At 57.7% G+C, this 25,004-nt stretch overlaps 2 protein-coding genes across 6 annotated transcripts in view; one reads left to right on the plus strand and one right to left on the minus strand.

Annotated features, from left to right (window-relative positions):
* The first annotated feature begins 5,536 nt into the window (after window positions 1–5,536).
* Window positions 5,537–13,725, plus strand: CHST1 (carbohydrate sulfotransferase 1). Of its 4 annotated transcripts, none has more exons than XM_075426939.1 (2): window positions 5,537–5,842; window positions 12,046–13,725. In XM_075426939.1, the coding sequence occupies exon 2, from the start codon at window positions 12,090–12,092 to the stop codon at window positions 13,347–13,349; it is 1,260 nt and encodes a 419-aa protein (XP_075283054.1). In that variant the 5' UTR covers window positions 5,537–5,842; window positions 12,046–12,089; the 3' UTR covers window positions 13,350–13,725. The 4 variants fall into 4 exon arrangements, with proteins under 4 accessions (XP_075283054.1, XP_075283056.1, XP_075283053.1 ...); XM_075426941.1 differs by lacking the exon at window positions 5,537–5,842 and adding an exon at window positions 5,920–5,988; XM_075426938.1 differs by lacking the exon at window positions 5,537–5,842 and adding an exon at window positions 6,676–6,760.
* Window positions 13,726–15,961: 2,236 nt separating this feature from the next.
* LOC104328103 (transmembrane protein 263-like) overlaps window positions 15,962–25,004 on the minus strand; it is a 214,123-nt gene continuing 205,080 nt past the window's right edge. For both annotated transcript variants that reach the window (XM_075426593.1, XM_075426594.1), the window contains one exon: window positions 15,962–20,879. In XM_075426593.1, the coding sequence (XP_075282708.1) occupies window positions 20,593–20,879 (287 nt within the window). In that variant the 3' untranslated portion in view covers window positions 15,962–20,592. The remainder of the gene's footprint in view (window positions 20,880–25,004) is intronic.

The following is a 25,004-nucleotide window of genomic DNA, read 5'->3' on the forward strand; positions in this document are numbered from 1 at the left end:
CTCGGAGCACCACTGCCTTGGGCCCTCCGCCTCAGACCTTACCTCTTTGGGTCAGAGCTAGGGGTGCAGCGTGTCCCATTGCCCCCTGCCGCTGCATGGCCAGGGAGGCAGCCCTTTCCCACACGAGCACCCTGCTCCCTCACGCCCCTTTGGCAGCTGTGCCCCTCTCCATGTGTGATCCCCCAAGTTGGGGTAGAGGCACAGCGCTCTCAGGACAGACCTACAGCCCTCTGGCCAGGCTTTTCTCTAGTCTCAAGCACTGCAAACAGGATCCAGTGGCCTCTCCATCTTCCCTGGGGACTGGTTTCTTCCTCAGGGGTCCCTCTGCTCTGAGGGGATCCCTATCAGATGTGGTGGCCATGGCCATACTGACCTCAGAGTGACTTAAAAAAACCCCAGTGCATTGCAAGTAACAAGAACAACTAGCACTACACAAACTTCAACACCTTGCATTCTCCTTTTTCCAAAACGGAAAGCTATTCTGACCCAAAACTCCAGGGTACTGGGCCAGACCTGCTCCAAGGTCCAGCAAAGACTGCCCCTCTATGCCCAGCATCCCTACCCTGGTCGGTCAGCGAGGAGGGGCTCTCATTTCCCCCCCCCCACGCAGGACACCTGGCACCCAGGCCTGGCAGGTGGCAGGCTGCTCCCCTTCTTCACCCTTGCAGAGGCTTTTAATTGAAATATTAAGACTGATGTGCATGCTGGACAAACGCAAGCTCGTGTGTGTGTGTGCAGCGGGGGGACAGCAGAACAAGTTCTGAAAGAAGGGCAGTATTCATAACCAAGGACGCGCTTCCAGTTAGTCAAGCTGAGCACCAGCAAGCCCCGGTCTGATAAGCCCCAGCATAGACATCGTGTTAGCAGAAGTCACCAGAGTGCTCTTACTTTCTGTTAACCCAGCAGGAACGTAGTTGCGAAAGACAACTCTGAACAGACAGACAAGAGCAGTCCGAAAACCCAGTTCATCACTGCCCAGCAAGAGGAACGCAGGAGACACAGGGAGGACCCAGTGCCTTGGGGACAGGTATCTCGGGGTTTGTACATGGGAAAACATGAATGGGTAAAACCAACTTGCTCAGAGATTTTGTAGAATAAAGCCACCTTCCACCCCTATAAGATCTTGCTCTTACACCACAATTAAATGACCCCCACTCTTCAGCCACTTACAGAAGTTTTAAAGACACACAAGTGTACGAACGCAGAGCACCTCGCCCTGGCACAGCACGGCAGGGAGGCACACGTGGCTGGCTCTGATGGCCCTGCCATTCGTTATGGGATCAAAGCAACCCACACACCTGATGCCAGCAAGCAGCCCTGAGAAACTGTTTCCTGAGGGTTTTCCTACCTGCCCGAGCCAGCTGGGGTGGCCGGCGGGGACTGGCAGGGAGGCGGCAGCACAGGACTGGGCCGGCGGTGGGGAATGTTACCCCAAGGACCAACTACTATTTAACCAGACTTCCAATCTCTGGTTTTCACTGACAATATCACAACCTCCCCTTTCTCACTCCAGTGAAACACGGAGCCTCTTCGCAAACACCCACCCAGCCCCTCCGTAAATTCACAGTACGTGAATGATTTTGATTAAAAACACCAGAATCAGCGTTAAAGTTACTACTGTATTTTGAACTCCCAAGAAAATGGGACTATGAAAGATAAAGCCCATGTAAAAGGGTTGACTTTGCTACAGTGTGATTTATAGGGCATGTTTAACACCATGAAGCCTGATGTACACTTTTAGAGAAGATAACAAAAATACAATGATATGTGAAAGACCAGTACGGCTTTTGATACCGGCTTTGGGTCTCCATCACCAGGGGATTTCCCTGCTGATGTCACCTCAAGGGAGGTGGAAACAGGCCTGGGAGGGATGACCATGGCTGGGGGTTGAGCAGAGAGGCTGGGGGAGAATGGCGCTGCGTCCCACTTTTACATTTTTTTCTGTGCTAAGGGTAACACAGACCCCAGGAGCTCATAAGGTTGGACCTTTTCCTGGGGGTTTCTCGGGAGTAAGACGGGAAGCTGAGAGGGCCATCGGCCCGGGCTGGTGACAAGGGTGTGGGGATCACGGTGGGCTGAGTAGGTGCGCCAAGCCAAGACAGGATCCTGAGCTGAGGTGGGCTACCACAGCTGCTCCCACGGTCAGTCCCAGGATGCCCTTGGCGCTTGTGGGGTCCGTGTTTCCAAACAGACATCGGGCAGGCTGGAGACACCAGCAAGAGTGATGAAAAACCCAGAAACCCCTGCTTCATCGTGAGAGATAAAGAAGTTTAGTCTATTTAACTTCTCAGAGAGAAGGTTAAGAGGTGTCTTGATCATGATCTATTAATACCTACACAGGAGAAATAGTTCAGATAGTAGATAGCTCTTTAATCTAATAGGCAAAGGCATAATGCAGCCCGGTGGCTCGAAGCCAAAACTCGATGCCTCCAGACTAGAAATAAGGGGCACGTCTCACCACCAGGCGCAGCAAGCTCAGGAGCAGCTCACGCGCAGCAGCGACGGCGTCGCTCCTGAGACGAAGGTGCGCATGCGCCCCGCCGCCCGCTCTGATGCAGGAATTACCGGGTGCAGGGTAGCCTGTCGCGTGTCGCCTGTCGCCCACAGGGGCAAGGCTGTGCAGTCGTAGCCCCTTTGGCCCTTAGAAGCTGGAGTTTTACAAATGTATAGCTGATGGTGTCTATTTCTGTGTAGAGGAGGAGAACCTCCCTTCTACCCCCCGCCCCCCCAGTAATCTAAAACTAATCTGCAGCCCCGGTGGTGTGTGTATATCAAAGTAATAACACAATATTGAGATGGTTACTTTTGCCCTCATTCATTTCCTTTGCGTTATGTGTTAGATCGACCCGTCACGGCTCTTTGGAAGGAAAACCAAAAAGGAAGGGGGAGTGAAAGGCTGGGGTAAATAAACACATCCTTGGCTACATCACCAGTCCTGCACACGCGGATTTTGTGAGCTCCTCAAGAGAGGGGATTATAACATGAGCTGTTTATCACCGCTTCTGAACTACAGGAGGACATCGAGTCTGAAGTCTTTTGTTAAAGCTTTGACACGAAGCCCAAAGAGAAAGGACATTTTCCGAAAGTCAAGTGTACCCAGAATATTCCAGAATCTGTCCCTTAAGATCAAGGTATCCAAACACCACTTTGTGAGAAATCTTGGCTGGCACTCCTACAGGGCTTAGGAAGGATTCCGGCAACCCCGTCGGCTCCGCGCACCGTGGGGCTCCGGCAGACTTCAGCAACTCCTCTCGGGGAGGCTCGGACCCCACAACCCGGCAAAAGGAGGCACGGGGCAGGGGGCAGGCTTGGGCACAGCCGTCCCGCCGCTCCCACCCTGCCGCAACGCCCCGGCCGCAGCCAAGCTGCCAGCGAGCGGAACAGTGGCTCTTTCTCGGCGACATACCTCGCGATCCTCTGCGCATACTTGGCCCACTGGGCAGCCGCAAAGTTTTTATCATCTTGGCCCTGCGCAGCATGGAAAGCCTCGGCCAGGCGGGGAGGGGACCTCCATCGGCGCTGGGAGCCAGCCGGAACGGCACACCGGCACTGCAGCGCGGGGGAGAGCCTCCTCTCCTCCCGCAGAAAAACCGTCGTGTGCAGGTGGGTTTACAAACGGCACCGTACAGCCCGACGCAGGCTCTCGAAATGCCGTGCTTAGGCACACAAATAGTTTTTTTCTGTCAGCCTGCCTTTAAATTTATGTGCCCTAATACATTGCTCTTTATGTTAATGGTGTTTTGCGAGATGTATGGGGGATATAACGTGGCCGGATTACTGTGAGAATTGTAACTTTGCTCCCGACTGCATTTTGAGTGATTAGAGCCGTAACCTTCATATCACCTTAACAGCCACATTGGTATTTTATTACATATATTCCCAAGCAGATTATGTTGTTAAGGTAGATTTTTTGAACCATAACTCAACAAAGCCTTCGCAGAAATCTGTTGCTGGAGAGCATGGAAATTGGATGCCTCCAAACTGCGTTTGGGCTCAGATCAAAATATTAAAAGGCGAGTTTTTTGACTCTCCGAGTCACCAGCGGCCCCTCTGCTCTCCCGCCTAGAGTCACGCCGGGGAAAAACGGTGCCTTTTAAATGGAGGCAAATTTTCTTGATGAGAGTGAGGTACAGCCACAGCAGTCCTTCCCTCTGAAAGGCAAACTGACCACAAACACGCACCACAGAGCCTCATTAATATTTTAATACTCACCGGTCAGAGATACAGAGCTGTAATGTGGAAACTTTCCAGCCAACAGCTTTTCTCTAGTTTAACGCTTGAAATGCCAGGGAGCACAGGGAGCACCAGAAAATGTGATCATGCCCAGCTGGAATGATCAGAAGCATCTGTTTGTCCTTCAGCCCTGCTTTTATCCCTCTTTTTTTGCACCGTTCTCTCAAATTTCTTCCCTTTGTACGAGACAGCCTCTACAGCCACGTTACCTTGACTGCCCCAGGTTCAAAGTCGCCATTTGAAGCCCGGGTGTTGCGTAGACACTCTGTGCGCATCGCTGGTGTTCCGAAGTTCTCCGGGCACACATGCCAGTCCTGCATGTGCGGGGACAACCCCCAGCACCAGGAGGCATGCATCCAAGTAGCTCCGGGCTTGCTCCAAGTTGTGGGGCACCCTGGGTTTTCACAGGCGGACTTTGGAGGTGTCTCGCTGCCCAGACTGTTTCTGGGCTGGTGTCTAAGAGAGGAGCAGATCCTTACTCTTTGGGAAGACTGGGAAGCATGCAGGTGCCCGTCTGCTCTCGTATTGTTACCGTGAGCCCCTTGATTTCCATCTGGCACCGGTCCCTGGCCTGGTTTATGCCTGGCTTGGCCAAACTCCTTGAAATCCTGCCATTCCTGCACTTCCAGCACCTTGGCCCCCAGTAGGAGCGGAGCAGAGCCGTGGCCACGGGCCAGCTGGATGCCTGCTCCCAGCTCCTCCCCACCACTCGCCGGAGATGCTGAGCAAGTGCGAGCAGACATCAGGTGAGCATCACGAGCACCCGGAGCTGCTGGAGGCTGGTGTGCCGCGGGGGCTAGTGTGGGGGCACTATGGGTCCGTCAGTACCAGGTCAGCTGTGCCACGGCAGGTGAATCGGCAGCTCGTGTCCATGGACGGGGATGGCCTGAGCCGGGGCACCACCTGAGGAACACGGGTGATGGTAAACCCCAGGCCCACCGGCGTGTTTCCAGCAGCAGCCAGCGTTACGGCACTTCCCCAGCTCCGGGAACAGAGTGAGGACAGGCAGGAGCCTCGGTTCTTGTCCTTCGCGAGGTGCAGGGGAAAAGGCACGAGAGAACGCGGCTTCAGGTCTTCCTCGCTCAAAACAGGGATACATCAGTGCAACAGCACTGTACAACAAATGCTACGGTGGGGAGCTGTTGCTATGGTGAGGGAAATAATATTTAAGCACCAACTGTTTATAAATACAAAATCCCTACAAAGTTTTCTAAAATTAGATTAAGGGGGCTAGGGCTGTCAGGAGATTGTAAAAGACTTGAGAAATACTGGTATTTTTGGACACAGAAAACCTGAGTACTCCTCAAACAGCAAATGCCAGTCCAAAATGCGAAACAACCAGCAGTGACGACTCCGCTGCCGTGCTTCCCGAGATCCAAAGGCAGCCTCAGCACCCCGAACTCGCTGCCGCAGCCTCGCAGGCCTCGGAGCGCGGAGGCGAGCCCAGCGTTCCCACGGATTTCACATCCTCTCAACAGACGCAATCGCAGCGCGGGGACCCGGGCCCCGCTCTCCCTCGCAGCCCACCCGCCGCCGGGCGAAGCCGTTCCGAGCCGCCGCTGAGCACGCCGGCACCGCGACCCCGCCGTCACACCTCGCCAGCCCCGGGGTGAGAGGGGAGGGCGTGGAAACCCCCGAGCGGGGCAGGCAGCTCCCTGCGGGGCCCTGGCAGGGGCTGGGGGCTGCTCGCACCAAGGCGCGAAGGAAACCGCGGAGATTCCTTGTAACGCCCGGGCACCACCGACGCCGCGCCGAGTAAGACGGGGGTGCGAAGTAACGAATCTCGGTTGCGGCGTCTCGGGAGCCAGCAGCTGGCTCTGTCCGGCCGCTGGAGTTTCAGCTGAAGCACCCCACGGGCACCGGGGCAACGCTCGAAGCTGGCCCAAGTGAGCGCCCGGCCCGTCCCGCGGGGCCGAGCGGGAGCGGCACCGGGCCGCCGCCGCCCCACCAGCCCCGACGGGCCCGGTCCCCCCCGTCCCGCCGCCCCCCCCGGTATCCCGGCACCGCCGGGGGGGGGGGGGGGTGTCTGGCCGCAGGAGGGGCTCCGCCTCGGGGAGGGGAGAAAAAACCCAACCGAGAAAAGAGAAGGCGCCGAAGAGTTTCCCGAGGGGCGAAGCCGGGGAGCGCGGCGGCCGGGCCGGGCCGGGGCGGTGCGGGCAGCGCGGGGCGGGGCGGCGGGAAGCGCGGCGCGGGGCCGCGCGTGCTGCCTGCGCGCGCTGCCGGGCGGCCCGGAGGAGCGGGGGGGAGCGGGTGCAGCCCCCGGCCCGCCCCTGCCCTCCCCTCGCCACCGCCGCCGGCGCGGAGCGCAGCAGAGCGGAGCGGGGGGCGTGGAGGGGCGGCCCCGCGCGGGCCGGGCCGGGCAGGGCAGGCAGCGCGCGACCGCCGGCAGGGATGAGCCCCCGCGGCGCGGCCCGCTGAGCCCCGGCCGCCACCGCCCCCCGCGCCGGGCCGGGCCGGGCTCGGCGCCCCCCGCCCCGAGGACCCGCGGCGGGGGATGCGGGGGGAGCCCGCCGCGGCGCTCCGCCAGGTAAGGGGCTCTGAAGGGGGGTGGGCCGGGGTCTCTCGCAACCTCCCGCAACCCTCCCCGCGCCAGCAACTTTCCAGGGCAGCGGGGCATCATCCGCAGCGGCGAGAGCAACTGCTCCGGGCCGGTCCCCAGCGTCGGCTGCGGCGGGACCCCGGCCCGGGGCCGCCTTCCCGGGCGGGGGGGGTGAGCGCCTTCGTCCCCAGAGAGCCTTCCAGCCCCTGGCAGGGAGCGCCCCGGGGGGAGCGGGCGCGGACGGGCTGGCGGGTGGCTCGGGGGAAAGCGGGGAGCACCAAAAAAAAGAATCTCTGCCAGGTCTGCCCCGGCGCTGGCACCCTCGGGAGGGGACGGGCGCAGCTCAGCAGGCGGGGGGTAAAGAGGCGCGGGTGGCTGTCGCGATAAGGAAACTCCGGGGCTGGCTGGGGTTGGCATTACTTGATAGCGATTAATTGACTCGAAGCGTGTGCTGAGCGCCAGTAGGGAGAAATCGAAATCCCCGTTGGGAGCTCCGTGGTGGTTTCAGCGCTGGTCGAAGTGGGCAGGAATCTGCTGGTGGCAAGGGATCTCCCGGTCCCTGGGAAACGCAGAGGGGATGGGGGGGCAGGGGGATGCCAGGAGCGGCTCTGAGCACTGGGGTCCTGTGCCCTGGCATTGGAAAAGTGCCCCGGGAGGTGATGTAGGGTTGAGCGGAGCAAGTCCGGGTCCTGCAGGCACGAAGCACCTCTGCTCCGCGTACGGTGCGGTGCTCACCCGGGGAAGGTGGCAGGCGTGAGTCCCCAGCTGGCGTTCGTTCAAAGCTGTGACCGTAGGGAAGCTCTAGTGCTGTAGGGCTGAAGAGGAGGCGAGGCTGAAGGCTCACTCCCACCCCATCAGGATCTCACCTTGGTGCGCCTTGCTGCGGGAGAGGCTTGGGGACAGAGACCAGCCCTGCTCACACGTCTGTCGTGGTACCCAGAATCAGGTAGCGCCGGTGGTGAGAGGGAAGGGGGGCTGCTCGGCACCGCTTCTCTCAGCGGTGCCCCTTTCCCCTGGGGAGCGGTGCTCAGTGTCTGCCTGGCTTCGCAGAGCCAGCAGCGTGACTAAGCCACTGCGACTGGGTGGGATGCTCCCGTCAGGAGCCCGTCTTCCCCACCTCGGTGGCCACAACATGTTGTTTTACAAGATAAACTCTTCGCTCGGTGGGAGGACGCTGGGAAGTGGCAGGGCCCGTGCCAGCGGGTCCCTGGTCGAGAGCTGTTTTGCAGCCCTGCGACTTCATTTCCATGCCTGGGCGGCGAGGCTGGGGGAGCAGGGTGGCGGGAGCCCGGCTGGCCGGGCAGGGAGGCACTGTGGGGTGCTGGCTGCAGCTCCCCGCTCCCAGACCAGCCCTCCAGCAAGCTGCTTTGCCCTGGGCACGGCACCCAGCGGCATCGCTTGCCCGGCAGGGGACAGGGGTGCGGGGCTGAGCGGCTGCTGAAGTTGGTGCGACCAGCTCTGCGGGTGACTGTGCATGCGTGGTTCTCTGTCCTGGGGCAGGGGAATGAGGAGTTGTCTGCGGCGGGGAACGTTTTGGGATGTGTCCCCCGGCGAGCGTGCTGCAGCGATGCCTTCCAAGTGCTGCAGTCGCACTTGTGTCAGGAGAGAGCTTTTTTGGCTTACAGCTGCTGGCGTGGGCCTCGCCTTGCGCGGGGTGTGCCTGTGTACCTCTCTGCGCCCGCACAAGCGTGCCCCAGCGCGGGCAGGCAGGCAGCCCTGCCCGGTCCCTACGCTCATCCGCCCGTCTTCTGGCACCGAGAACCTGGCACCTCTGGGGCGTTCGCTGCTCATGGTTGTGTTTTCCAGCTGGTCCCAAAGTCCTGAGTCACTCTGCCGTTTCCATGGAAACAGCCGTGCTGGCGGGCATCGGTTTTGGGGGTAGAGGGTGCTGGTGGCCAGACCGGCAGCAGGCAGGGCTTGTGGGGCACAGGTGCTGCTCTGGCACATAGCCCTGGCACCGGGGCTTGTGCCAGGGCCGGAGCAGGCACCCACATTGCACAGACCCTCACACCTTCTTCCACTCCTCCCTGCCACGGGGAAGCGCAGAGGGATTCCCCTGGCAGTGGTGAGGGAGCCCAGCCGGGCCGAGGGCACAACTTCTGGGGAGCTGTTGAGAGAGGGGGACAGCCTGGAAAGCAGCTGAAAAGAGCAGATTTTTTTGACTGCCCTGTGAGAGAGCCGTGGAAACGGAGCACTGACAGTATCCGTCACTGCAAGGTCTTCTGCCTAAAGCTGCCCAAGTTGCCCAAGTGCAGCCAGCTCCAGGGAGCAGCGAGGGAACCTGCCCGGCTCAGGGCAGGAGGCAGGGCAGCTGCGCTCCTTGAGATGCTGTGGGAGCCCCCTCCTGAGGACGAGCTTTGGCAAGCCCGGGGTACTGCCCTGCGTAGCGCCTGACAGCTTTTGGAGGGGAGAAGACTGCGAGTCGTAGTGATGGCTGCAGCGGCCCCGCCAAGCCCAGCCTGCCTAGCGCCTGAGCTCAGCCGCTGGTGCTGTGGTCCTGCCGCGCGGCTCTTAGGAGCAGGTCATCCCCATCAAGCCCGGGAAGACCATCCCTGAAGTAAGAGCCCAAAACTCAGCATCTCCTCCTGGGCCTCCTCGGCGCTGCAGCTGGCCAGCCGTGCTCGTCGTTCCCCGCGCCGGTGACTCACGGATGCCATTGAGCTGAATTCATCGCCTCCGATCTCCCCAGTGCTACTGGGCTGCCTTGCTGGCTTCTCGCCTGCTCATCATCCCTGGAGTGGCGCTGGGAGTCAGGGGAGGAGGAGGAGGAAGAGGAGGAAGGCAGGTGATTATGCACCCGCTGCCGTTTCGAGGGTGTGCGGGGTGGGGGAGGCTGCACTGCCTGCACCCATCCTCTCCCTTCCTCTGGGCTCAAGGCTGCAGGAAGCGGGGCGGGGGGAGGAAAGGCTCGGCACCTTCCTCTTCCCGCAGACAATGCCCCTGTCCCCGCGCCAGGCACCAGCCGGCCTCCTGCAGCGCTTGGGGCCGGTGGCCGGATGCTGCGCGTCCCTCGCGGACAGCCTGGTCCTGATGCAGGCAGCTGGACGGAGGCGCGGGCAAGGCAGTGGAGCGCAGCCGGGCATGCTGTGACCAGAGAAAGGTTAGGGCCGGGGAAGGGGCCGTGGTGATCCCAGCACAGCACAAAAAAGAGCCCACGTGGCTTCTTGCAGGCCCCTTGCAGTGCCGGGGGCTGGAAGGTGCCAGTGATTTACCCCACCCCAGGTCTCCGTCTTGTAGCCCCAGCTGCCCGGAGGGACCTACCAGACACAGCTCCCACCCTCAGGCTGCATTTTCTCATCGTCTTTGGTGGAGCTGAGCTGGAGACAGAGCAGAGGGAGATTGTGGCTGGGAACACTTTATAGCATGGAAACATCGGTGAGGCCAGCATTTCGGATGACTCCCATGGTCACAGCATCCCACGATCTGGGGCTGAGTAGCCAAACCAGTATGTGCCTCATGCAGGACTCTCACATAGAGCCCCACGTGGGCACGGCCATCGCTCCAGCTGCTGGTCTGGACTGCCGGCCCCAGCATCGATGCCTGGAGAGGAACAGGCCGATTTCAGAAGGCGGCCTCCCCGGGCAGCGATGGGAGAGCACGCGGCTCTCCTGCTGCATGCGTTTGTAGGCAACATCGTCCCACAGCGTGTCCGCTGCAGCCGCCGCTCGGCCAGCCGGCTCCGAGCCGTGCGGAGCCACGCGCAGCTCCTCCTCGGCAGCTGCTTCACACTGGCCTGGCTGCGGCCAACAGGCGAGCAAGGGGCAGGGCGAGGGGAAGCGATCCTCACTGTGCCGGCAGCTCCTGCGTGCTGCCCCGGGCGTGCCCCGGGAGCATCTGGCTGCGGCTGCTGCTGCCTCTCGAGCCCAGGGCTGGGCTGAGCCGGAACCGTGTCCCCTGGGGACAGGCAGCAGTGGCAGGCGGTGGGAGAGCTGGCCAGGGGCTGAGAGAGGACTCTGGCTGGCTTCAAAGGCCACAGATGAGACATCAGGAAGGGAAGCCTTCTCCTGAACATGGCCCTCCCTGGCTGCGGCTCAGCAGACGGGAAGGGCACGCGACGAGGGGCAGCTGAGGCCGAAGCTGGGCTGTGGTTTTGCACCTGCTCTGCCAAGGAGGTGGATCAAGTCCCCGTTTCTTCCCCTCTGCAGCTTGGTGCGTTGCAAAGGAGAGCGGGTCCCGGTGGATGGAGAACCTGAAACGCTCGCAGCCAGCGATCCGGCAGGAATTGGGACCAAGGACTTAGCTGGGCTCTGGTCACCTTTTGCTTGGGGAGCAGGCAATGGGTTTCTGCCACATCCTGGGACAATCTGAGTCGCGTCTGCTCCAGCTTCAGCCAGCAGCGCAGCAAGGAGTGGAAGCTGAGGCTGTGTGTGCAGGATGCAGTGTGTTGGGCCATCACTAGAGAGCAGGAAAGCGTTCCCCACTGCAGCTTCCACCTAGGCAGCCTGCCGGAGCCACCTGGGCCAGGAGGTGCCGGCAGGGACCCTCCTGCCCTGCCCTGACTTAGCAGACCTGGAAAAACGCTTTATCCAAGGGATATAATATCCCATGTGGACACTTAGGCCAGGTTTCCCCTCTGCAGGGTGGGTAAGCCCCGACCAGGAGGAGCAATAGCCAAATGTCTGTGGCTTCTGTCCCCCGGCCACGTGCCACATCCCTGGCAGGCAGCAGCCCAGGAGAAAGCATCCCTTACTGCCCAGGAGAAAGGAAGCCTTATTCAAAGCAGCGTTACGGATCTAAAGCACAGCTCTTAGATGCGGCGATGGCTGGTGGGAGGGTTGCCAGCAGAAGCTGTGCCGGGGCCCCTGTGCTGGGGTCCTGCTCTGAATTGCGGGGTGCAGAAACCTCCACTCCCGGCGAGAGTTCTCTGGAGCTGGTAGGTCCTGCAGCCTCCTGCCTGCACCGAGCAGCTGGGGCAATGGCTAAACAATAAAAATAATAATTAAAAAAGGAAGGAGGTTTTTGACTCACCCTCAGGTCTGAGCAGCCCTCCTGGCATCACTCGCTGGGTGACAGGATTTGTATACCCCCCCAGCCTGGAAGGAAGCAGTCCCTGAGGCTGATGTCCTGGTTGGAAGTGTCTCTCCAGGCTTGCCGGCCCCTGCCTGATCCTCCTCTTTTTTGAAACGGGGCTCTCCAGTGCATGACTGGTGTCCACGGGGTTGTGGCTGATGTATGTGCGTTAGGAGAGTGCTTGCTGGTACCCTCAGCCTCAGGATACTTGGGTCCTCCTTGGCAGTCCTTGCTGAACCCATGACTTCTCTGTTGGGTTGCAGACACCAAGACGACCTGTGAAGAAGCTCCATGAAGGTGACCAGCCATGCAATGTTCCTGGAAGGCTGTCCTCCTACTAGCCTTGGCATCCATTGCGATCCAGTACACAGCAATCCGGACTTTCACCGCCAAGTCCTTCCACAGCTGCCCCATCCCCAACCCTGTGAACTGCGGCCTGAGCCAGGACACCGATGCGGCCGACAGGCTGTGCGATGAGACCCCCACTTTCTCGTACAACCTCTCCAGGAAGACACACGTCCTCATCCTCGCCACCACCCGCAGCGGCTCCTCGTTTGTCGGGCAGCTCTTTAACCAGCACTTCGATGTCTTCTATTTATTTGAGCCCCTCTACCACGTCCAGTACACCCTGATCCCAAAGCTGACCCAGAGCAAGAGTACGACAGACAGGCGTGTTATGCTGGGGGCCAGCCGAGACCTGCTGAGGAGTCTCTATGACTGCGACCTCTACTTCTTGGAGAACTACATCAAACCCCAGCCCGTCAACCACACCACCGACCGCCTCTTCCGCCGGGGAGCCAGCAAAGCCCTGTGCTCGCCGCCCGTCTGCGAGTCCCTGGGAGCTGTCGATCTCCACCTGGAGGAGGGAGATTGCGTGAAGAAGTGCGGTACCTTGAACCTGACGCTGGCCACAGAGTCCTGCAGAGAGCATGGGCACGTGGCCATCAAAACTGTGCGGGTGCCTGAGGTCAGCGACCTCCGGGCCCTGGTGGAGGACCCGCGGCTGAACCTGAAGGTCATCCAGCTAGTGAGGGACCCCCGGGGGATCTTGGCGTCCCGGAGCGAGACTTTCCGGGACACCTACCGGCTCTGGAGGATCTGGGATGGCACTGGCAGGAAGCCGTACAACCTGGACGTCACCCAGCTCACCACCGTGTGCGAGGACTTCTGGAACTCTGTGTCCACCGGTCTCAACCGGCCACCATGGCTCAAGGGCAAGTACATGCTGGTGCGATACGAAGACCTGGCCAGGAACCCCATGAAAAAGACCGAGGAGATCTACGATTTCCTGGGCATCCCCATGGACAGCAACGTCGAGCGCTGGATACAGAACAACACCCGAGGAGACAGGTCCTCCTCCAAACACAAGTATGGAACGGTGCGGAACTCAGCAGCGACGGCAGAGAAGTGGCGGTTCCGGCTGTCCTACGAGATCGTGGCGTTCACCCAGCACGCCTGCCAGCAGGTGCTGGCGCAGCTCGGCTACAAAACCGCCGGCTCCGAGGAGGAGCTGAAGAACCTCTCCATCAGCCTGGTGGAGGAGAGAGACTTCCTGCCCTTCTCCTAAGGCAGCCCTGGGGGGGGCCCGGTTTTGATACGGACCGTTTCTAACTGTTGCCTTATTTTGTTTTCTTTTGGTTTTTGGTGTCCCCCCCCTTCTCTCTCTCATCTTTTTCTCTCCAAGATTTGCACTAAACCTTGAGCGGGAATCTCAACAGAGTCCAGGGGAAGTGATTGCTGCCCCTCAACACGTTTCGGACGCAAGAGGAGTCGGGCCTCTCCAAGCAAGAGCTAGAACTGTGGATGGGTAACAATGTTTACAAAACACACAAAATGTATAAAGCAACCTTCAAGCTTTCCAAACCGAAGGGTACCTGGGGTACTGTACTTTTGCACTGTTTACTTTTACAATGTAAGAGGTAAATATAAATATAATTTATGAATGGTGTCATCCCCTCCAGAGTAACTCCCCTTGCCCCTGATGAGCAGGTTAGACTGGAAGCTGAACGCGGAACAACCTCCTCGTTATCGATCTCGGGGCGACATGTCTGTCTGTTGGAGTCCTGTTATTGGGCTGGGCTGTTGGTCAGCTGCTCGTACATGGTTGTTTGGTAACACCTGTGATATTTCTTTGTGCCAAAAACTCACAAAAGAAAAAAAAAAAAAAAAAGGGAAAAGTGATTGGGTGGTTTGGTAAAAGCCCAGCACATTTAATGCTTTATTTCTGTGTTTTCTGTAAATAAAAGTGCAATAAAACTGACCTGGGGGTGAACTTCAGCTGAAAGACCTCAGTGACTAACCTGGGGTGGATGCACCAACAGGCAGAGAGCAGCGTCTCCTGGTCTGCCAGGCCCCTGCGAGGCTGGGAGCCGGTGGGGACAAGGCTGGGGGAGCCGCACCGCAGCCCCCCAGGTGGCAGGGAGCTGCGGCCACCTCCCTGGGCACGTGCGTGCTTGCATCTGGAGTGTGTCAAAATGCAAGTGGTTGAGCCAAAAGCGAGAACCTGTGGTTATTTACAGGCCTGAGAGCTTGATGGCCTGCATGGAGGCATGGGACTTGTCGAAGTGTCTGCTCACCGAGCGCTCAGAGCACTGGCACGGTGCGCCCGGCCCCATCAGGCTGCCCCTTGTTGCCCCCTGCCACGTCTGACACTGCTGGTGCCAGCACTGGCGTGCCCTGCCCCGGAGGGCCAGAGAAAAGTGCTCAAGTTCAGGTCGTAAAACTGCCAGAAGGAAAACAAGGGAAGAAGATGGTCCTGGCAGTGCATGTGGTGGTGTCTGCAAGCTGCTAGGGACATGTCCTCCACAGACCAGCTGCAGGTGGGAAGCTACTGGGGCCAGAAGACAGCAACTCCCCAGCAGTTTCCCATCTCTTGTTCCTGGAGCTGGGCAGGATGAGGACCCACAGAGAGATGCAACCACAGCTGGTCACATCCACCCACAGTGACACGCTCCCAGCGCTGGACCCGCTCCTGGCACAGGGGTGTTTGAGGCACCCACAGCCCACCTACCTGGGCAGGTCTCCTCTCTGAAGGTCTCCTCCGAGGTCTGCTGCCCACCAGCTCCCAGCCCAAACTCCTGCTTGGGAGAGGGTGAGGCTGGGTGCTGCAGTCGCACACGGGGAGCTGGGACACACTGCCTGCACACCCACTGCTTGGGGAAAGCTCTGACTGTAACTTTCCAGCATCCTTTTCCCCCTTTAAAGACCTCTGGAGGGGCAGCTTGTTAATGGCATTTTGCAACCTGGCTTAACATGGCAAACCTGCTCCAGCTGGGCTGGGGAGAAGGTGGGCATGGGTGATGCATCTGATGGCCTCTCCTCAGGGCTCGCAGCTGGAGCACCTGTAATGCAGCAGTGCTGTCTGCCAGGCCACATGGCCGGCTCCAGCCACCTGAGGAGGAACAGGGCAACATTGGCTCCTGGTCTCGACCCAGGAAAGGGGACGCCCTGTCTGGGGCCTGACCCAGCGCAGCCCCGGGGCTGGGCTGTGATGCTCCCTGCACAGGGGCTGCGCGTCCCCGGGAGCACTGGGTGCCTCTGTCCCGGGAAAGCGCTCGTGGAGTGCGTGAGGTGGCCAGGGCCAGGATGGCTATGGTGGGGCGGCCGGCTGTGCCCCCGTGCTGCCCACCAGCCGGCAAGCAGAGGCCGGGGGTCTGGCTGCCCCAGGGGGCTGCCCCGCAGCTCTGGGGAGGGAGGTCAAACTACCTTCTCCCGCAGAAGGGGCAGGCTGCTGCGGGGGGAGCAAGGCTTCTCCTCACTTCCTCAGCTGGGAACAGCGGCCCTGCAAACCTGCACGAAGGAACAGCTGCTGCAGAGGCAAAATTTCCTGTCTTCGGCTGCCGGAATCCCACTTTCGGGGCTAGGCCAGCTGTCCCCGTCCCGAAAGTCCTCTTGTGCACTGGTCCTTAAACCAACACAAGAAATTGAGCTTATAAGTCTTATCCAACTGTTCTTACCATTCCAATCAGGAGATGTGCCTGCAGCAAAACGGCTTTTGAATCACGGTTGAAAGCCATGTCCTAGTTTAAGCAGGGACGGAGGTTCAGCCCTGCCTGGTGCCTCATGCAGAGCCCCTTAGGGGAGAGATCTGATTTCCCAAGGAATCTCTAACATCTTCCTTCAACTGTGCTTCCTCTCCTCATTTCCCCCCACTGGAAACAAGAGCCAGTGTAACCAAGGTTTTTATCCTCAAATTTTACTGTAATTAAAATACAGAGATGCAGAATATTCCCAGAAACACACTGCAAAACAAACCAAGCAAACAAATTCAGTAGGAAACCAATTACAGACAATGAAATGATACAGAACGAAAGTGTTCTCTGGAGCCCAGCACCGCGCATGGGACCACGTGCCCACAGTGACGGTTTTTGGGTTGCCAAAGGGCTCTTGGGCTCCTAGAGAAGCAGAGTCGGGCCCCGGCATCTGCCCCAGCAGTTCTGCGGCTCTCAAACCATCTCCACATTCCCGCTGATGCTGTGGTTTTTACCAGGACGACTGTGCAATGGAGACAGAAATGACCCACCCACAGGGACGAGATCCAACAAGAGAACCCAGAGGAAAAGCAGTGGGTTAAGATTTTCCACGCACAGAACACAAGGGGACAGAGAGGAGTGGAAGACATGCACGTCTCTCCCAGCCAGGGGAGCTGGGAGGGCACAGAGGGCAACCCAATATGAGTGTGGATGTTCAATGAAGGTCTCGGTGAGAGCTGTGGAGAGCTCTATCCAGGGGCAAGAAAAAAAACTTAGGGAGGGATTAAAAAAAAAAGCGAAGGATAATGAGATTGAGCAAAGGGAAAAGGGAGGAGAGGATGTGCCTGCGGGCTCTCCTCCCAGCTGGGCTGCATTCCCTGGGCACGGGAATGCCCAGCCGTGGTGGGGCACAGGGGTGCAGGCAGGGCCACGTCCCACCTCTGCCACAGGGAAAGGATGACAAAAGCCCGGGGGAAATCTGGGAAGGCGGCGGGTGAGCAGGGAGCTGATCTGGTACTCGGATCACCCATTGGGCACATGAATCTAGCTAAATGGAAACCTGCAGCGATCACCACTGCTACGGAAGCAGGGCAGCAGCCAGGCATGGCCCCCCACCACACACCAAAACCCACACTGTCCATGTCCCTCTCATGCTCTTTCCTAGGACAAACTCCACCACATTCATCCTCTGATTCAGAGCCTCTCCTAAGAAACAAATTCCCTCCATGCTCCCCTTTACCTTGCTCCCCCACTCTTATTCTCCCCTCGCCTCCTCCTGTCACCAGCCCCTCCTCATCTTCCTACTGTCACCCAAAAACTGGTGATCTCCCTTGTACTCGCTCCCTTTAGCCTCCCCTCGGTGCTGTCCCCCGCTATTTTGTACCACCCCACCCCCCCCCGCAGCAACGGGCGTGCACAACTTGCCCCTCTGACCACGCAGGGGCGGTGGGAGAAGGGCTGCGCCAGCCGCCCGGCTGGACGCTGAGCTGGCTGAAGCCTCTGTAGTGGGCAAGGGGAACAATGGGGCACCCGTCAGGAGCCAGCAGCTTCCCACACCCCATCCAGATCCTACCGTTCTGCAACCAAAGCTGCCAGGAGGCATCTTTGCTCTTACGCTGGGAACACCAACCCTGTCTTCCTTCTGCTCTGGCACCAAGTGTGCCCAAAAAGCAGCCTGGGGCTGGGTGACCCAGATGAACCGAGCAGTCCTAGCACGCGAACAGAAATACACTTTCCACAGGCCTTTTGAGTCCTGCATAGTTACGTATTCCTGAAGGCCCATTAAATGGTGCGAGGCCCTGGTTTTAGCATAGATTTAATCCTCTACCCATACCTGCTAGTTTGCCCTCCTTTTGTCCACGAGTTCTCCATTAGCTGGGCTGTAAGAACAGCTATAAAGCCTGTGAGTTTCCTCACACCTCTCCTGCCCTTCTACAGGCAATCGCGCAAGGAAATGGCAGTTCCATACAAATGGAGAGCTTTACTCCAGTTACTGCAAGGACGCACAGAACAGAAATGGAAAGATGGGAAACTCTCGTGACGCCTATGGGTTTCCTCAGTGCACCTCTGTGCCATTTTCCATGCCTGCTCTGCACACGCAGTGCCTGCAGACAACAGCGTGGGAAGGACGCATGGTCTCCCCCAGCAAGAGCCTGTGTGTGGGATACCGGTTAGCCAAAAGCATGATGAGCTTCCCGTCACCTGCGCAGGCGTGGCTGGTGAAAGTAAAGCCCTTAGATACTGTCTTCTCCTGTCCAAGGCCTGGGAGAGGCAGTTAGGTAGCAGACTGTCCGATCTGGTAAGGAACCATCTTTCTAAGAGGCTGGTGACAGCGCAGCTCATTACGCACAAGCAGCTTTTAGCTCTGGGGTTAGAGCTGGCTTCAGGAGCAGTCTGTGATCTGGAATAAGAAAGGAGATGCGCTCAGGGAGAGCAGTGAGCAGAGATCCACGCACTGCAAAGTGCCCTCCTGCTCTGCAGGGCATTTGAGACAAAGGAGGAACAGACAAGACTTCTTATGGCCTTGCCAACTGCCACGAGCATCCCAGCAAAGCGCAGGCATGCATCAAGGCCTGATCTTTCTGTGAAGCCACTGCCTTCAGAGACACAACTGACACGTCTGGGTCAACTTGGCCTTCACCAGAACAAAAGAGACAAAGCGAGGAAACGCACACACGTACCAAACGCTGCTTCCTCTTCAGAAACAAAGATGTAGGTTAAACCACTCTCATGCTATCAAGAGTAACACACTGTGGAGATCAGCAACTTCTTGCCACTGCAAACAGCAGGGACTACCCAGCGAAGGGTATGAAGAGAGACTAACACCAGCATGACTAGCACAGGGACACAGCGACTTAAGTCAGGCCCAAAACGTGGATTTAATAAAGGTCAGAATCAAAACTGCTTCACAAGCCCAAGAACATTCAGCAAAAACGGTGGCAGGGGGGTTGTACTTAAATCTTCCCTGACGTCTGAGTCCTAAGTACAAGAAAGCAGCCAAGAAGCGCAATGACCTCCAACGGGAAATGAAGATCAAGGAAGCTGGCTTCAGTGTCCAGAAGATAGGGCAGAAGGTAAACAAACCGCATAGACGGGAGGAAGGGGATTTTTCACATTCCTTTGGTTTCAATTAACCAGGCTCTTGGGCAACAGAGGGGAAAACATCCTCTAAAACAGATTTTTATTTTGACCAGGACCTTATATAAAACTATATGCTGGAAGTGCCAAAGATGACTACGTAAACTCCTCTGCGGCAGTGGCACAGCTTTGTTTACCCGGTTGAAGACATGCCTGTGGACTGATACATACACACACGCTAACACAGATGTATATTTATAAAATACAGCACAAGCACTGCTTCACTTGCCTATGCATCCAACACCTAGCAACCTTGGCTAATCATCTGCCAAAGCCAGGAGTGGCAAAATTCAAGGTGGAGCCTGTGGCTTCCCTCATCCCGAGAATTACAGGGGACCTCGGAGCGAATGAGTGTGTGAACACGTGTGTGTGTGTGTGCGCGCACGCAATGCCACACAGCCCCTTGAGCATCATGGGCTGGGCTGAGGATGGCTGTGGCTCCCAGATGAAGGCCTGTCTGGGTTTCTGCGGCCCTACGAGTGTGGGTGGGCTATTTAGTGCAACACGGTCATTTCGAGGAGCTGGGCTGGAGCCCCAGGAGCAGCGTGAGGAGGAGGTCTTGCTGGTGCCCCATGCAGGATGGCTGCTGCTGGAGCACGCTCAGCCCCTCAGGGAAGCGTTCTCCAATGCAGCGCAGCCTGCTCAGAGCCAGGCCACTGCTCCCAGGGTGCTGAGTCACGGGGAGAGCAACGCTCTCGGCCTCCCCTCCCTCCCTGCAGCAGAACTTGGGTGGCATTTGGGAACACGCTTGCTCATGGTTACTAATGACGTCTGTGGAGCGAGAGTGTGGCCTAGAATCAAGATGCCCCTGTTGCAGATGGGGATACTGCCAGGACTTCAAGGGTCTAACCCAAAGGCCCGGTTTGTCTCTCTGTGGAGCATCACCACCTGTGCTGCAATATCACAGAGCCCGGGCAGATGCCACTGTCAGCTCCTTCCCCAAACAGGAACATACAGCAGCTCTCATCCTCCTGCCTCTCACCAAGAAAATCTGCGCAGAAGTTGATGACCCGGGACATATGACACTCTTGCGTGGCATCATCCCTGGAGCTGCTCTGCTGAGCTTGAGGGTTCCTTCTCTGAAGGGTGCAATTCAGCCAGGGAGTAAGTGATTGGGAGCAGCTTGTGGGATGGGCCCTGCAAAGAAAAGGTAAGAGGAGCAGGGCAGGAGGGAGGCTTCCCCCTCTTCACAGTATCTCTCCTTTGTGGCAGTGGGACTTTCTTCTAAAGTTCTCCCCCAGGCAAACCCCCCAAACACACCTCCTAGCGCCGAGGGAAGGGATGTTTCAGAGGCTGTCTTCCCAGCTGAAGCTGAATTCGACTACACAACCCAGACTTCAAGCCAGGCATAGTCCTCCCCCTCCCCGTTACTCCCCTCCCCTCCAGGCAGACGGAGCCGGACACCCTCTCCCACCCCTTTGTGCTTACAAGAGCAAGCAGGGAGGAAGGAAACTGCAAGACAGAGCAAGGACGCCTTTAAAGCCCTCGGAGTAGAGATGGTTCCCAGTAGGCGATGGGAGTGAAAGGCATTGACAGCGGCTCTGTGAGCTCTGAGCCAGGCAGGCGGTGCTGAGCAGGCTGCAGCCAGAGTCCGCTCGGGTGCTTGACCCTCCCTGAAGCGGCTGGTTCCAACTCAAAGAGGTGCTGTGTAGGGGGAGAGTATGGGCAGGCTGATCTTTTGGAAGGGAGCTGCGATGGGGATTAGTCAGCCTTGTCCTTCTTCTTTGCGGTGAAAGGGACTTTGCTGGCGACCGCGCTGCCCACAGCTCCGACGCCACCGGTCACTGCTGAGACGCTGCCCTTCACCAGTCCGACGCCCGCCGCGGGAACGCTGGTCACAGCTGTTTTGGTGAGCTCCAGGCTCTTGCTGCCCACCCAGGCGACTCCTCCCAGCGTGGCCCCCACGGCTCCCCGAGTGATACTGAACAGGCCACCCGTCACTCTCCAGATCACCCCTGCCTGCTGCTGCGGATGGTCCTTGCTGGCATCTGCGGGGAGAGAGAGAAAGGGAAACTCAGACGTGTCTGGGCCAAAGACCTTCTCCCTGGGTGCCTCTCCAAGCCCAGGCAGGTTGCCCACCATGGCACACGCGCCCATATGCACAGTGCCTTGCAGCCCCAGACCTCCCGGTGCCTCAGGGAGGAACTGGGGTGATCCCAGCCCTACAGCAAGGCAGGAGAGGACTTTGGGAAGGCGGGGAGTGGGAGCAGAATTGCCCATGTGACAGAGAAGGGAAGAAAGTGGCTCTGTTGCAGCCCCAAACTCGCCTCGGTGCTGCAGTACAAAGCAAATCCCACCAATGAGAGATGCAATTCCCCTCCCCTGCATGCTGGCTAACACCAGTAAATCAGAAAGACTTCTGCCAGCACAGGAGGCACGAACAGCAGACAGCAACAGCCGACGTTCATGTGGCCTGCACGTCCTCAGCAGCATCTGTCTGGAGGCAGGTCTGCGCTAACGTCAGGTGAGGGATGGAGGCACCGCACAGACCTGTCTGCGAGAACTGTAATTGAGCTAGCACAGATAGCAAACTGCAGGAAAGAGCCAGTGACACAGACGTCACCTCAGCTTGTACAAACCCTCTGGAGATCTCAGCTGCGTATTTAATAGCGTTAAGACAGCGCTTAAGTTGCTACGCTATGTCACTGCTGGTTTACCCGTGCCAGCTGGATCAAGGCCAGCGTGATACACCCACCCAAGCTGCCACCGCAGCTGCCCACCACACCGCAGATGTGACGTCCGCAGCTCGCCACTTCTTGGGGAAGGGCTGACTCTGAACCGCTGCTCGTGGGATTCAAACCTGACAGCTCTCCTGCCAGCCTCCAAGCAACCCTCTCCCTTTGCGTCAGCGAACAACGCCACGTGCAGGCAGCAAAGGAGGAGCTGCTCTTTTCGTGGGGCGAGATATTTTGGATACTCTGACATCTGATTCACTGCCAGTTCCGCACACGAGATGAGTTACTAATAATTGCAAAAATACAATAGAGCAATCCTGGCAGGAAAAAAAGCCAGCGCCAGCTGGGAGTACAGGATCCCTGGAGCAGCAGCAGCCCTTCCAGCCCACCACCTACCCAGCAGAGAGTAGGGCTCCCAGAGGTGGAGGGCTTTAGCCCCTGCTAAAGGCATACCCCATTTCCTGAGATGCGGAGAATGGCAGGGATGGAAACGGCCTTCAGAAAGCCTGCATACAAGCACGGTGCAGCCGTGCCTCTGCAGAGAGCCCAGGGCAGGGGCCATGGCATCTGTCCCTGGGACCAGGGAGGGGGACACCTCAGCGTCCCAGCTCAGCCGCCGGCCCAGACGGGGCTGCACAGACGGATTCACCGCTAGCCTACGCAGGTGGACAAGTTTAATACAGCCAATGGCAGGTAGCCGAGAGCTGCTGGCCAAATGCCCTTCCTGAGGGCCCAGCCCTTCCATCGCGCTTCCCCACACCCTCATCTCCCCCCAACTCCTTCTCTAAAGCTTCCCGAGAAGAAAGCCTCCTTGTTTATCCAGCCGGGCAGCAGCTTCTTCCCTCAACTGTTAATAATATTCCAGGCAATGGAAAACCCTACCTGGAACCCCCCCTTTGATGTCTCCCGTGCTTTCATTTCCAGGCACACTGGAGCCAACACTGATGCAGGCAGTGGATTTCCTTCACTGGCACGCCAGGACCTTGGGAGTGCCGGGAGGATGGCCCCACCATTCATCAAACGCGCGGCCTTTGCACACCTCATGCCCTGGTTGATGGAGATGTCAGGCGCAGTCTACGCAAACGTCCTCCTCCTGCCGCTATTAACTTGTCTCACGCCATGTCTTTACCACATCTGCTATTCAGTGTACTTCTGCCCAGCTATCCTGCAAATCTTTTGGAGCAGAGACCACCTTCTCGTTGTCTGCGTGTCACGCAACACAGTAGGTTCTCTAAGTGCTGCTCGACAGCAAGCTTTTCTCTTTTCTTGTTTTAAGCAAACCCATCAGAAGTCTGACAGAAAGCACAAAGCAGCAGCAGGGCACAGATTTTATCCTTGGAAGCACCGGTTGCCCCTGGGTGCGGGATGAACGCGGCTGAAGGGACGACCTGACCTTGCCAAGCGGATCGGAGCTGCTGCCTGTACTACCAGCACTGCGACGGACGGGAGGCCAGTCAGTCACACTGGGGACTCTCAGACTGCACCGTGCCGTCTGGGGGACAGGGGGGTTTTGCAGGTCTTTTAGGAAACACATTAAGACATCTTCAGATTCAAATTGCTAACTTTTAGGCATTTAACACAGAAGTTTTAGTAAGGTGATTCAATTCCTCTGGCTCCTTTTGTACCCAGGGGAGAGAAGGGGGCTTCTTCAGAGGAGGCTGCGTACAGCAGCCTAACCTAGACTGAATTAGGCGGTGTGATGATCCTTTCCTAGATATTTTTGTCCTGGATTCTTCTAAAATTCTGCAGGTTTTGGAGCCTTCTCAGAGTTGTAGTTTTTTCACTGAGTTTGACCCAAGCTGTACAGAGCTCTCCCTTGGGCAGGTCTCAGGACCGTGCCTGTGAGGAGCCTGGTGTTCACCAGCTCTGATGACTTGGAATAAGCCTTGGGTTACACACCCGTCTGACAATCTGGGCGGCAAAATGGAGTTTGAGAGGGGCCAGTGCTGAGTTCCTGGTGTAGCCTGAGCAGCTGCATTTCTACCCCCTATACAATGTATTGCTTGCCTATTCCCAACAATTTCCTCTAGTTGGGTGTTGGTTTTTTTTTCCACCTTCTCCTGAATGGTACCAAGACCCCTCGGCTCCATTTCCAGTTTGCTTGCAATCCCCCAGCTGGTGCACACAGCTTATCCCACCCAGCCATTTGTGCGTTTTGCCTTCAGACTGAGGGCGGGAGGAACAGCGGGGTTCAGAAATCCACCAGACTTTAAAGCTGGACTCTACTCAGCAGAAAATCAGACTCATCCTCTAAACAAATACCACCCTCAGAGGATGGCAGGCCTTCTAGCTCTGCTCCCCCACCCAGGGAAGCAAGATCATTCGTGTCCCATCAGAGGACTGCAATGCAGAAGCTCTGGGCATCGGCGTGTTTGGCTGCGGAACCAAGTGCTACATCAGTGCAGCAATAATCTTCCTGGCTCTCCCCAGACAAACCTGTATCTGAGGCTACCTGGAACCCTTCTGCAGCAAGATTTAGGCCTCTGCCCACATCTCGATTGACCTGGAGCTGCTAGAGCTGCCCAGCTATCTGAACAACACTGGAGTGAAAATCTCTTCGATGCTGTGTGGATGCCTGCAGGTGGATAGCCCAGGGACCAGAGCGAGAGGCAACTGGAGATGTGATTGAGGGGGGATGTTACCCTGCCAGCAACGAACCAAAACATATTGGAGAAAATGTCAGGAAATACTAATGAAGAAAGACAAGGACAAAGGTTCTTTCTGATTAAGCTAGGCAGAGACAACGAAGCTACAGCGCATTGGAGCATCAGTGCTCGAACGCTGCGTGCACCTGGTCTGCAGCCACTCTCGCAGTCCTTCAAACTCCCCAGGTAGCAGGGAAGAGGGATAGAGGACCTGGCCCTAGGAGGGTGGGAGGCTGTTCCAGAAGCATCCCAACAGCTCCAACACAGAACAGAAGCCGTACCATGAAAAAATCCCAAGCAAAATCAGGTTTGAATAGATTTGAAAAGAGAAAGAGAAATCTCTGGTGACCCCAACCACAAGGGCCACGTCCTAACCTGGCAGCAAGCTGAAATAGGTCGTATTCTTTCTATACTCCAGATGATGTGTCGAAAGCTTTCTAGCCATCCCCGGTTAGTTTGTCTTCAGGACTGCAATAAACCCCACAGTAAGCTGTCATGTAAGATAAGCATCAGATTTACAGTGCAAATTAGTCTCTCAGACAATGGAGTGAGCTAAGCATTTTGTTGGCACCGAGGAGCCCAGATTAAGGGTGAGACAGACAGCAGAGATGAAATACACAAAATAATCAGAGCGACAGACACACAGCCCAAGCAGGGGAACAATTCTGTTCCCTGGAGCCTGCTGCAGCCCATGCTGCTCATGAAAGCTCTTCACCACCTGCCAAGCCCTTTTTCCTTTCCATCAATGACCTGGCCTTTTCAAGGGTCCCTTCAGCTTCACTTCACCCCACGT

The sequence above is a fragment of the Opisthocomus hoazin genome, chromosome 7, assembly GCF_030867145.1.
Source record: "Opisthocomus hoazin isolate bOpiHoa1 chromosome 7, bOpiHoa1.hap1, whole genome shotgun sequence".
Classification (NCBI taxonomy): Eukaryota; Metazoa; Chordata; class Aves; order Opisthocomiformes; family Opisthocomidae; genus Opisthocomus; species Opisthocomus hoazin.